Source organism: Coturnix japonica, unplaced genomic scaffold (assembly GCF_054131305.1).
Source record: "Coturnix japonica strain WE unplaced genomic scaffold, WE-NBRP24 Scf140, whole genome shotgun sequence".
NCBI classification, from domain to species: domain Eukaryota; kingdom Metazoa; phylum Chordata; class Aves; order Galliformes; family Phasianidae; genus Coturnix; species Coturnix japonica.
This window is the reverse complement of record NW_028189043.1, coordinates 52,578-66,527: the sequence shown is the minus strand read 5'-3', so window position 1 is coordinate 66,527 and position 13,950 is coordinate 52,578. Positions and strand designations below refer to the sequence as shown.

Here is a 13,950-nt window from a genome sequence, read left to right as displayed (position 1 = left end):
GGGGCAGTGGGGGGAATATGGGGGTATATGGGGGGTATATGGGGGTAATGGGGGGTATATGGGGGTAATGGGGGGTATATGGGGGTAATGGGGGGCTATGGGGGATATATGGGGGGTATATGGGGGGAATATGGGGGGTAATGGGGATATATGGGGGGTATATGGGGGTATATGGGGGTATATGGGGATATATGGGGGGTAATGGGGGAAATGGGGGGTAATGGGTGGTATATGGGGGGTATATGGAGGATATATGGGGGATATTTATGGGGGTAATGAGGGTCTATAGGGGGTTATGAGGGTCTATAGGGGTATGGGGGGTATATGGGATATATGGGGGTATATGGGGGGTATATGGGGGTATATGGGGGTATATGGGGGGTAATGGGGGGTTATGGGGGTATATGGGGGGTAATGGGGGGTAATGGGGGTAATGGGGGGCAAAGGGGGGCAGTGGGGGTCTATAGGGGGGTAATAGGGGGTATATGGGGGATATATGGGGGGTAATGGGGGGCAATGGGGATGATATGGGGGGTATATGGGGGGTATATGGGGGTCTATAGGGGGGTAATGGGGGGTAATGGGGGGTAATGGGGGGGATGTGGGGGTCTATAGGGGGGTAATGGGGTTATATGGGAGGCTATGGGGGGTATATGGGGGTCTATAGGGGGGTAATGGGGGGTATATGGGGGGTATATGGGGGATATATGGGGGTCTATAGGGGGTAATGGGGTTATATGGGGGGTATATGGGGGATATATGGGGGTCTATAGGGGGGTAATGGGGTTATATGGGGGGTATATGGGGGGTAATGGGGGTCTATAGGGGGGTAATGGGGGGTATATGGGGGGTATATGGGGGTATATGGGGGGTATATGGGGGGTATATGGGGTTATATGGGGGGTATATGGGGGGTATATGGGGGTCTATAGGGGGGTAATGGGGTTACATGGGGGTCTATAGGGGGGTAATGGGGGATATATGGGGGGTAATGGGGGGTAATGAAGCCCCCCCCCCCAAGCCCTTGGCCCCGCCCCCAGCCGTGTGGTGCTTCACCCGATTGGTTGACGAGGACGGGGTGGGCGGGGCCTGCGCGGAGCAGCTGGGAGACGAACGCGTCCCATTGGCTGAGTGCTGCCTTAACCCCGCCTACGGGTACAAGCTCCGCCCACACGGACACTGCCACAGCTGCAGGTGGGACCCATAGGGAACCATTGGGACCCATAGGGACCCATAGAGACCCCATAGAGACCCATAGAGACCCATAGAGACCCATAGAGACCCCATAGGGAACCATAGGGACCCATAGGGACCCATAGGGACCCATAGGGACCCATAGGGAACCATAGGGACCCATAGAGCCCATAGGGACCCATAGAGACCCATAGAGACCCATAGGGACCCATAGAGCCCATAGGGAACCATAGAGCCCCATAGGGAACCATAGGGAACCATAGGGACCCATAGAGACCCCATAGGGAACCATAGGGACCCATAGAGACCCATAGGGACCCATAGAGCCCCATAGAGCCCATAGGGACCCATAGAGACCCATAGGGACCCATAGAGACCCCATAGAGCCCATAGAGATCCCATAGAGACCCATAGGGACCCATAGAGACCCATAGGGACCCATAGACCCCATAGGGACCCATAGAGCCCATAGGGACCCATAGAGACCCATAGGGACCCATAGGGACTCATAGAGCCCATAGGGACCCATAGAGACCCCATAGAGACCCATAGGGACCCATAGGGACCCATAGGGACCCATAGAGCCCATAGGGACCCATAGGGACCCATAGAGCCCCATAGGGACCCATAGAGACCCATAGGAACCCATAGAGCCCCATAGGGGCCCATAGAGACCCATAGGGACCCATAGAGACCCATAGGGACCCATAGAGACCCCATAGAGCCCATAGAGACCCCATAGAGACCCCATAGGGACCCATAGGGACCCATAGACCCATAGGGACCCATAGGGAACCATAGGGACCCATAGAGCCCCATGGGGACCCATAGAGACCCATAGAGACCCATAGGGACCCATAGGGACCCATAGACCCCATAGAGACCCATAGAGACCCATAGACCCCATAGGGACCCATAGACCCTTCCCTTTAGCCACGCCCCCTTTCTCTCAAGCCACGCCCCTTTCTCTCAAGCCCCGCCCCTTAACCAATCACATCCCTTCTCTCAGGCCACGCCCCCTTTCTCTCAAGCCCCGCCCCTTAACCAATCACATCCCTTCCCTCAGGTCAGGTGACTGGGGCCCTTGGGCCGCGTGGAGCCGCTGCTCCGTGAGCTGCGGGGAGGGGACGGAGCTGAGGGGGCGGAGCCAAAGGGATCACGTGGGAGGAACCCACAGCCAATGGGAGCTCAGGGCGTGTCACATGACCTGCTGCCCCGGTATGGGGGTTACCTGGGGTCATCTGGGGTCAATGGGGTCTATGGGATCTATGGGGTCTATGGGTCTCTATGGGGTTCTATGGGGTTCTATGGGGTTCTATGGGGTCTATGGGGTCTATGGGGTCTATGGGGTTCTATGGGGTCTCTATGGGGGTCTATGGGATCTATGGGGTTCTATGGGGTTCTATGGAGCTCTCTATGGGGTCTATGGGGTCTCTATGGGGTTCTATGGGCTCTCTATGGGGCCTATGGGTCTCTATGGGGTCTATGGGGCCTATGAGTCTCTATGGGGCTCTATGGGGCCTATGGGTCTCTATGGGGTTCTATGGGGTTCTATGGGGTTCTATGGGGTCTATGGGGTTCTATGGGGTCTCTATGGGGTTCTATGGGTCTCTATGGGGTTCTATGGGGTCTCTATGGGGTCTATGGAGTTCTATGGGTCTCTATGGGTTCTATGGGGCTATATGGGGTCAATGGGGCTCTATGGGTTCTATGGGGTTCTATGGGGTCTATGGGTTCTATGGGGTTCTATGGGGTCTATGGGGTTCTATGGGGTCTATGGGGTCTATGGGGTCTCTATGGGGTCTCTATGGGGTCTATGGGGTCTCTATGGGGTTCTATGGGGTCTCTATGGGGTCTATGGGGTTCTATGGGGCCTATGGGGTCTATGGGGTTCTACGGGATCTATGGGGTCTATGGGGTTCTATGGGTCTCTATGGGGTCTATGGGGTCTCTATGGGGTTCTATGGGCTCTCTATGGGGTTCTATGGGGTCTCTATGGGGTCTATGGTGTCTCTATGGGGCTCTATGGGGTCTATGGGGTCTATGGGATCTATGGGGCTCTATGGGTTCTATGGGGTTCTATGGGGTTCTATGGGGTCTATGGGGTCTATGGGGTTCTATGGGGTTCTATGGGGCTCTATGGGGCCTATGGGCCTCTATGGGGTCTATGGGGCTCTATGGGGGTCTATGGGGTCTATGGGGTTCTATGGGGTCTATGGGGTCTATGGGGTCTATGGGGTTCTATGGGGTTCTATGGGGTCTATGGGGTTCTATGGGGCCTATGGGTCTCTATGGGGTCTATGGGATCTATGGGGTTCTATGGGGTTCTATGGGGTCTATGGGGCTCTATGGGGTCTCTATGGGGTCTATGGGGTTCTATGGGCTCTCTATGGGGTATATGGGGTCTCTATGGGGTTCTATGGGCTCTCTATGGTGTTCTATGGGCTCTCTATGGGGTTCTATGGGGTCTCTATGGGGTCTATGGGGTCTCAATGGGGTTCTATGGGGTCTCTATGGGGTTCTATGGGCTCTCTATGGGGTATATGGGGTCTCTATGGGGTCTATGGTGTCTCTATGGGGTTCTATGGGGTCTCTATGGGGTTCTATGGGCTCTCTATGGGGTCTATGGGGTCTCTATGGGGTCTATGGTGTCTCTATGGGGTTCTATGGGGTCTCTATGGGGTCTATGGGGTCTCTATGGGGTTCTATGGGCTCTCTATGGGGTATATGGGGTCTCTATGGGGTTCTATGGGGTCTCTATGGGGTCTATGGGGTCTCTATGGGGTCTATGGGGTCTCTATGGGGTTCTATGGGCTCTCTATGGGGTCTATGGGGTCTCTATGGGGTATATGGGGTCTCTATGGGGTTCTATGGGCTCTCTATGGGGTCTATGGGGTTCTATGGGGTCTATGGGGTTCTATGGGGTCTATGGGGGTCTATGGGGTCTATGGGGTCTCTATGGGGTTCTATGGAGTTCTATGGGGTCTATGGGGCCTATGGGGTCTCTATGGGGTCTATGGGGTCTCTATGGGGTTCTATGGGGTCTATGGGGCTCTATGGGGTCTCTATGGGGGTCTATGGGGGTCTATGGGGGTCTATAGTGATCTATGGGGTTCTATGGGGTCTCTATGGGATCTGTGGGGTTCTATGGGTCTCTATGGGGTCTATGGGGTTCTATGGGGCTCTATGGGGTCTATGGGGTTCTATGGGGTTCTATGGGGCCTATGAGTCTCTATGGGGTTCTATGGGCTCTATGGGGTTCTATGGGGTCTATGGAGTCTATGGGGTCTATGGGGTCTATGGGGTTCTATGGGGTTCTATGGGATCTATGGGGGTCTATGGGGCTCTATGGGGTTCTATGGGGTCTCTATGGGGCTCTATAAGGTCTATGGGATCTATGGGGTCTTTATGGGGCTCTATGGGGTTCTATGGGGTCTATCGGTCTCTATGGGGTCTATGGGATCTATGGGGTTCTATGGGGTTCTATGGGGTCTATGGGGCTATGGGGTTCTATGGGTTCTATGGGGTCTATGGGGTCTATGGGGTTCTATGGGGCTCTATGGGGTCTATGGGGTTCTATGGGGTTCTATGGGTTCTATGGGGCTCTATGGGGTCTATGGGGTCTATGGGATCTATGGGGTTCTATGGGGTTCTATGGGGTCTATGGGGTTCTATGGGGTCTATGGGGTCTATGGGGTCTCTATGGGGTCTATGGGGTCTCTATGGGGTCTATGGTGTCTCTATGGGGTTCTATGGGGGTCTATGGGGTCTATGGTGTCTCTATGGGGTCTATGGGGTCTCAATGGGGTTCTATGGGGTCTCAATGGGGTCTATGGGGTCTCTATGGGGTTCTATGGGCTCTCTATGGGGTCTCTATGGGGTTCTATGGGGCTCTATGGGGCCTATGGGCCTCTATGGGGTCTATGGGGCTCTATGGGGGTCTATGGGGTCTATGGGGTTCTATGGGGTCTATGGGGTCTATGGGGTCTATGGGGTTCTATGGGGCTCTATGGGGTTCTATGGGGTCTATGGGTCTCTATGGGGTCTATGGGTTCTATGGGGTCTATGGGATCTAAGGGATCTATGGGGATCTATGGGGTCTATGTGTCTCTATGGGTTCTATGGGGTCTATGGTGATCTATGGGGCTCTATGGGACTCTATGGGGGTCTATGTGTCTCTATGGGGTTCTATGGGGCCTATGGGGGTCTATGGAGATCTATGGGGTCTTTATGGGGCTCTATGGGTCTCTATGGGGTCTATGGGCTCTCTATGGGGTCTATGGGGTCTATGGGGTCTCTATGGGGTCTATGGGGTCTCTATGGGGTTCTATGGGGATCTAAGGGATCTATGGGGATCTATGGGGTCTATGGGGGTCTATGGGGCTCTATGGGGGTCTATGGTGATCTATGGGGTTCTATGGGGTCTATGGGGTCTATGAGGTCTCTATGGGATCTAAGGGATCTATGGGGTTCTATGGGATCTATGGGGTCTATGGGGCTCTATGGGACTCTATGGGGGTCTATGGGTCTCTATGGGGTTCTATGGGGTTCTATGGGGTTCTATGGGGTCTCTATGGGATCTAAGGGATCTATGGGGATCTATGGTGTCTATTGGGGTCTATGCGGGTCTATGGGGGTCTATGGTGATCTATGGGGTTCTATGGGGTCTCTATGGGATCTGTGGGGTTCTATGGGTCTCTATGGTGTCTATGAGAGTCTATGGGGGTCTATGGGGTCTATGGGTCTCTATGGGTTCTATGGGGCTCTATGGGGGTCTATGGTGATCTATGGGACTCTATGGGGTTCTATGGGGCCTATGGGTCTCTATGGGTTCTATGGGGTCTATGGTGATCTATGGGGCTCTATGGGACTCTATGGGGGTCTATGGGTCTCTATGGGGTTCTATGGGGCCTATGGGGGTCTATGGAGATCTATGGGGTCTTTATGGGGCTCTATGGGTCTCTATGGGGTTCTATGGGGTCTCTATGGGGTCTATGGGGTCTATGGGGTCTATGGGGTCTATGGGGTCTCTATGGGGTCTATGGGGTCTATGGGGTCTATGGGGTTCTATGGGGCATATGGGGTCTCTATGGGGTCTATGGGGCATATGGGGTCTATGGGGTTCTATGGGGTCTATGGGGTCTATGGGATCTATGGGGGTCTATGGGCCTCTATGGGGTTCTATGGGATCTATGGGGTCAATGGGGCTCTATGGGGTCTATGGGGTCTATGGGGGTCTATGGGGGTCTATGGGGTTCTATGGGGTTCTATGGGGTCTATGGGGTTCTATGGGGTTCTATGGGTTCTATGGGGTTCTATGGGGTTCTATGGGGTTCTATGGGGCCTATGGGTCTCTATGGGGTCTATGGGGTCTCTATGGGGTTCTATGGGGTCTCAATGGGGTTCTATGGGCTCTCTATGGGGTATATGGGGTCTCTATGGGGTTCTATGGGGTCTCTATGGGGTTCTATGGGCTCTCTATGGGGTCTATGGGGTCTCTATGGGGTCTATGGGGTCTCTATGGGGTTCTATGGGCTCTCTATGGGGTTCTATGGGCTCTCTATGGGGTCTATGGTGTCTCTATGGGGTCTATGGGGTCTCAATGGGGTTCTATGGGCTCTCTATGGGGTCTATGGGGTCTCTATGGGGTTCTATGGGGTCTCTATGGGGTCTATGGGTCTCTATGGGGTATATGGGGTCTCTATGGGGTCTATGGTGTCTCTATGGGGTTCTATGGGGTCTCTATGGGGTCTATGGTGTCTCTATGGGGTCTATGGGGTCTCTATGGGTTTCTATGGGCTCTCTATGGGGTCTATGGGATCTATGGGGGTCTATGGTGTCTCTATGGGGTCTATGGGGTCTCTATGGGGTTCTATGGGCTCTCTATGGGGTCTATGGGGTCTCTATGGGGTCTATGGTGTCTCTATGGGGTCTCTATGGGGTCTCTATGGGGTTCTATGGGCTCTCTATGGGGTCTATGGGGTCTCTATGGGGTATATGGGGTCTCTATGGGGTCTATGGTGTCTCTATGGGGTTCTATGGGGTCTCTATGGGGTCTATGGGGTCTCTATGGGGTCTATGGTGTCTCTATGGGGTCTATGGGGTCTCTATGGGGTTCTATGGGCTCTCTATGGGGTCTATGGGGTCTCTATGGGGTTCTATGGGCTCTCTATGGGGTCTATGGGGTCTCTATGGGGTCTATGGGGTCTCTATGGGGTTCTATGGGCTCTCTATGGGGTCTATGGGGTCTCTATGGGGTTCTATGGGGTCTCTATGGGGTCTATGGGGTCTCTATGGGGTCTATGGGGTCTCTATGGGGTTCTATGGGCTCTCTATGGGTTCTATGGGCTCTCTATGGGGTCTATGGGGTCTCTATGGGGTCTATGGTGATCTATGGGGTTCTATGGGGTCTCTATGGGGTTCTATGGGGTCTCTATGGGGTCTATGGGGTTCTATGGGGTCTATGGGGTCTCTATGGGGTTCTATGGGCTCTCTATGGGGTCTATGGGGTCTCTATGGGGTTCTATGGGCTTTCTATGGGGTTCTATGGGGTCTCTATGGGGTTCTATGGGGTCTCAATGGGGTTCTATGGGCTCTCTATGGGGTATATGGGGTTCTATGGGGTCTCTATGGGGTTCTATGGGCTCTCTATGGGGTCTATGGGGTCTCTATGGGGTTCTATGGGGCTCTATGGGGCTCTATGGGACTCTATGGGGGTCTATGGGCTCTCTATGGGGTCTATGGGGTTTCTATGTGGTCTATGGGGTCTCTATGGGGTCTATGGGGTCTCTATGGGGTATATGGGGTCTCTATGGGGTTCTATGGGCTCTCTATGGGGTCTCTATGGGGTTCTATGGGCTCTCTATGGGGTATATGGGGTCTCTATGGCGTCTATGGGGTCTCTATGGGGTCTATGGGGTCTCTATGGGGTCTATGGGCTCTCTATGGGGTCTATGGGGTCTCTATGGGGTCTATGGGGTTTCTATGTGGTCTATGGGGTCTCTATGGGGTTCTATGGGGTCTCTATGGGGTCTATGGTGTCTCTATGGGGTTCTATGGGGTCTCTATGGGGGTCTATGGGGTCTCCATGGTGGTCTATGGGGTTTCTATGTGGTCTATGGGGTCTCTATGGGGTCTATGGGGTCTCTGTGGGGATTTATGGGGTGTCTATGGGGTACTATGGGTCTCTATGGGGTCTCCATGGGGGTCTATGGGGTCTCTATGGGCTCTCTATGGGCTCTCTATGGGGTCTATGGGGTCTCTATGGGGTTCTATGGGGTCTCTATGTTGTCCTATGACTCTCTATGGGGCACAATGGGATTCTATGGGGCAGCTCTTCCCCCCCATAGAACCAGGTTCCTGGTCCTCGTGGGCTCCGTGGGGCAGCTGCTCTGTGACTTGTGGGGCCGGGACCCAAAGGAGACAAAGGGGATGTGACAACCCACCCCCTCGATGTGGGGGGGGCTGCGGTGGGGGTCCCAACCGAGAGGAGAGAGATTGCAATGGGGCCAGCCCTATATGTCCCGGTAATTAATGGGGTGGGGGGGGGACATGGGGGGGGATATGGGGGGGGGATATGGGGGGATATGGGGGGATATGGGGGGGGATATGGGGGGGATATGGGGGGTAATGGGGGGTAATGGGGGGTAATGGGGGGTAATGGGGGGGATATGGGGGGGGATATGGGGGGATATGGGGGGGGATATGGGGGGGATATGGGGGGGATATGGGGGGTAATGGGGGGTAATGGGGGGATATGGGTGGGATATGGGGGGGATATGGGGGGATATGGAGGGGATATGGGGGGGGATATGGGGGGGATATGGGGGGGGATATGGAGGGGGATATGGGGGGATATGGGGGGGGATATGGGGGGAGATATGGGGGGGATATGGGGGGGATATGGGGGGGATATGGGGGGATATGGGGGGTAATGGGGGGGATATGGAGGGGATATGGGGGGGGATATGGGGGGGATATGGGGGGGATATGGGGGGGGATATGGGGGGGATATGGGGGGGATATGGGGGGGATATGGGGGGGATATGGGGGGGGATATGGGGGGGACATGGGGGGATATGGGGGGGATATGGGGGGGGATATGGGGGGGATATGGGGTGGGGTATGGGGGGATATGGGGGGGGATATGGGGGGATGTGGGGGGGGATATGGGGGGGGATATGGGGGGGGATATGGGGGGATATGGGGGGATATGGGGGGATATGGGGGGAATATGGGGGGGATATGGGGGCGATATGGGGGGGATATGGGGGGGGATATGGGGGGGATATGGGGGGGATATGGGGGGGGATATGGGGGGGGGGGGAGAGGGGATATATGGGGGGAGGGGAGGGTCTCTATGGGGTCTATGGGTCGATCTATGGGTCTCTATGGGGTCTATGGGTCAATCTATGGGTCTCTATGGGGTCTATGGGTCGATCTATGGGTCTCTATGGGGTCTATGGGTCGATCTATGGGTCTCTATGGGGTCTATGGGTCGATCTATGGGTCTCTATGGGGTCTATGGGTCGATCTATGGGTCTCTATGGGGTCTATGGGTGAATCTATGGGTCTCTATGGGGTCTATGGGTGAATCTATGGGTCTCTATGGGGTCTATGGGTCGATCTATGGGTCTCTATGGGGTGTATGGGTCGATCTATGGGTCTCTATGGGGTGTATGGGTCGATCTATGGGTCTCTATGGGGTCTATGGGTCGATCTATGGGTCTCTATGGGGTCTATGGGTCGATCTATGGGTCTCTATGGGGTCTATGGGTCAATCTATGGGGTCTATGGGTCGATCTATGGGTCTCTCTGGGGTCTATGGGTCGATCTATGGGTCTCTATGGGGTCTATGGGTCGATCTATGGGTCTCTATGGGGTCTATGGGTGAATCTATGGGTCTCTATGGGGTCTATGGGTCGATCTATGGGTCTCTATGGGGTGTATGGGTCGATCTATGGGTCTCTATGGGGTCTATGGGTCGATCTATGGGTCTCTGTGGGGTCTATGGGTCGATCTATGGGTCTCTATGGGGTCTATGGGTCGATCTATGGGTCTCTATGGGGTCTATGGGTCTCTATGGGGTCTATGGGTCGATCTATGGGTCTCTATGGGGTCTATGGGTCTCTATGGGGTCTATGGGTCGATCTATGGGTCTCTATGGGGTCTATGGGTCGATCTATGGGTCTCTATGGGGTCTATGGGTCGATCTATGGGTCTCTATGGGGTCTATGGGTCGATCTATGGGTCTCTATGGGGTCTATGGGTCTCTATGGGGTCTATGGGTCGATCTATGGGTCTCTATGGGGTCTATGGGTCGATCTATGGGTCTCTATGGGGTCTATGGGTGAATCTATGGGTCTCTATGGGGTCTATGGGTCGATCTATGGGTCTCTATGGGGTGTATGGGTCGATCTATGGGTCTCTATGGGGTCTATGGGTCGATCTATGGGTCTCTGTGGGGTCTATGGGTCGATCTATGGGTCTCTATGGGGTCTATGGGTCGATCTATGGGTCTCTATGGGGTCTATGGGTCTCTATGGGGTCTATGGGTCGATCTATGGGTCTCTATGGGGTCTATGGGTCTCTATGGGGTCTATGGGTCGATCTATGGGTCTCTATGGGGTCTATGGGTCGATCTATGGGTCTCTATGGGGTCTATGGGTCGATCTATGGGTCTCTATGGGGTCTATGGGTCGATCTATGGGTCTCTATGGGGTCTATGGGTCTCTATGGGGTCTATGGGTCGATCTATGGGTCTCTATGGGGTCTATGGGTCGATCTATGGGTCTCTATGGGGTCTATGGGTCGATCTATGGGTCTCTATGGGGTCTATGGGTCGATCTATGGGTCTCTATGGGGTCTATGGGTCTCTATGGGGTCTATGGGTCGATCTATGGGGTCTATGGGTCGATCTATGGGTCTCTATGGGGTCTATGGGTCGATCTATGGGTCTCTATGGGGTCTATGGGTCAATCTATGGGTCTCTATGGGGTCTATGGGTCGATCTATGGGTCTCTATGGGGTCTATGGGTCTCTATGGGGTCTATGGGTCGATCTATGGGTCTCTATGGGGTCTATGGGTCTCTATGGGGTCTATGGGTCGATCTATGGGTCTCTATGGGGTCTATGGGTCGATCTATGGGTCTCTATGGGGTCTATGGGTCGATCTATGGGTCTCTATGGGGTCTATGGGTCGATCTATGGGTCTCTATGGGGTCTATGGGTCGATCTATGGGTCTCTATGGAATCTATGGGTCAATCTATGGGTCTCTATGGGGTCTATGGGTCGATCTATGGGTCTCTATGGGGTCTATGGGTCGATCTATGGGTCTCTATGGGGTCTATGGGTCGATCTATGGGTCTCTATGGGGTCTATGGGTCTCTATGGGGTCTATGGGTCGATCTATGGGTCTCTATGGGGTCTATGGGTCGATCTATGGGTCTCTATGGGGTCTATGGGTCGATCTATGGGTCTCTATGGGGTCTATGGGTCAATCTATGGGTCTCTATGGGGTCTATGGGTCGATCTATGGGTCTCTATGGGGTCTATGGGTCTCTATGGGGTCTATGGGTCGATCTATGGGTCTCTATGGGGTCTATGGGTCTCTATGGGGTCTATGGGTCGATCTATGGGTCTCTATGGGGTCTATGGGTCGATCTATGGGTCTCTATGGGGTCTATGGGTCGATCTATGGGTCTCTATGGGGTCTATGGGTCGATCTATGGGTCTCTATGGGGTCTATGGGTCGATCTATGGGTCTCTATGGAATCTATGGGTCAATCTATGGGTCTCTATGGGGTCTATGGGTCGATCTATGGGTCTCTATGGGGTCTATGGGTCGATCTATGGGTCTCTATGGGGTCTATGGGTCGATCTATGGGTCTCTATGGGGTCTATGGGTCTCTATGGGGTCTATGGGTCGATCTATGGGTCTCTATGGGGTCTATGGGTCGATCTATGGGTCTCTATGGGGTCTATGGGTCGATCTATGGGTCTCTATGGGGTCTATGGGTCGATCTATGGGGCTGCGGTGGGGGTCCCAACCGAGAGGAGAGAGATTGCAATGGGGCCAGCCCTATATGTCCCGGTAATTAATGGGGTGGGGGGATATGGGGGGGATATGGGGGGGATATGGGGGGGAATATGGGGGGGATATGGGGGGATATGGGGGGGATATGGGGGGATATGGGGGGTAATGGGGGGGATATGGGGGGGGATATGGGGGGGATATGGGGGGGGATATGGGGGGGAATATGGGGGGGATATGGGGGGATATGGGGGGTAATGGGGGGGATATGGGGGGGGATATGGGGGGGATATGGGGGGGATATGGGGGGGATATGGGGGGGGATATGGGGGGGATATGGGGGGGGATATGGGGGGATATGGGGGGGATATGGGGGGGATATGGGGGGGGATATGGGGGGGATATGGGGGGGATATGGGGGGGATGTGGGGGGTGGGATGTGGGGTGGGGGGAGGAAGGGGGGGGGGGATGTGTGGGGTGAGGGGGGAGGGTCGAAAAGGGGGTGGGGGAGGGGCTCTATGGGGTCTATGGGTCAATCTATGGGTCTCTATGGGGTCTATGGGTCGATCTATGGGTCTCTATGGGGTCTATGGGTCGATCTATGGGTCTCTATGGGGTCTATGGGTCGATCTATGGGTCTCTATGGGGTCTATGGGTCAATCTATGGGTCTCTATGGGGTCTATGGGTCTCTATGGGGTCTATGGGTCGATCTATGGGTCTCTATGGGGTCTATGGGTCTCTATGGGGTCTATGGGTCGATCTATGGGTCTCTATGGGGTCTATGGGTCGATCTATGGGTCTCTATGGGGTCTATGGGTCTCTGTGGGGTCTATGGGTCAATCTATGGGTCTCTATGGGGTCTATGGGTCGATCTATGGGTCTCTATGGGGTCTATGGGTCTCTATGGGGTCTATGGGTCGATCTATGGGTCAATCTATGGGGTCTATGGGTCGATCTATGGGTCTCTATGGGGTCTATGGGTCGATCTATGGGTCTCTATGGGGTCTATGGGTCGATCTATGGGTCTCTATGGGGTCTATGGGTCTCTGTGGGGTCTATGGGTCAATCTATGGGTCTCTATGGGGTCTATGGGTCGATCTATGGGTCTCTATGGGGTCTATGGGTCGATCTATGGGTCTCTATGGGGTCTATGGGTCGATCTATGGGTCTCTATGGGGTCTATGGGTCGATCTATGGGTCTCTATGGGGTCTATGGGTCTCTATGGGGTCTATGGGTCGATCTATGGGTCAATCTATGGGGTCTATGGGTCGATCTATGGGTCTCTATGGGGTCTATGGGTCGATCTATGGGTCTCTATGGGGTCTATGGGTCGATCTATGGGTCTCTATGGGGTCTATGGGTCTCTGTGGGGTCTATGGGTCAATCTATGGGTCTCTATGGGGTCTATGGGTCGATCTATGGGTCTCTATGGGGTCTATGGGTCGATCTATGGGTCTCTATGGGGTCTATGGGTCGATCTATGGGTCTCTATGGGGTCTATGGGTCGATCTATGGGTCTCTATGGGGTCTATGGGTCGATCTATGGGTCTCTATGGGGTCTATGGGTCTCTATGGGGTCTATGGGTCGATCTATGGGTCTCTATGGGGTCTATGGGCCGATCTATGGGTCTCTATGGGGTCTATGGGTCTCTATGGGGTCTATGGGTCGATCTATGGGTCTCTATGGGGTCTATGGGTCTATCTATGGGTCTCTATGGGGT

At 54.4% G+C, this 13,950-nt stretch overlaps 1 protein-coding gene across 1 annotated transcript in view; it reads left to right on the top strand.

Moving 5' to 3' along the window:
- Positions 1–991: 991 nt before the first annotated feature.
- LOC146751096 (properdin-like) overlaps positions 992–13,950 on the top strand; it is a 38,623-nt gene continuing 25,664 nt past the window's right edge. Inside the window, exons 1-3 of the mRNA XM_085535615.1 lie at positions 992–1,194; positions 2,261–2,412; positions 8,544–8,720. Coding sequence (XP_085391741.1) covers positions 992–1,194; positions 2,261–2,412; positions 8,544–8,720 — 532 coding nt within the window. The remainder of the gene's footprint in view (positions 1,195–2,260; positions 2,413–8,543; positions 8,721–13,950) is intronic.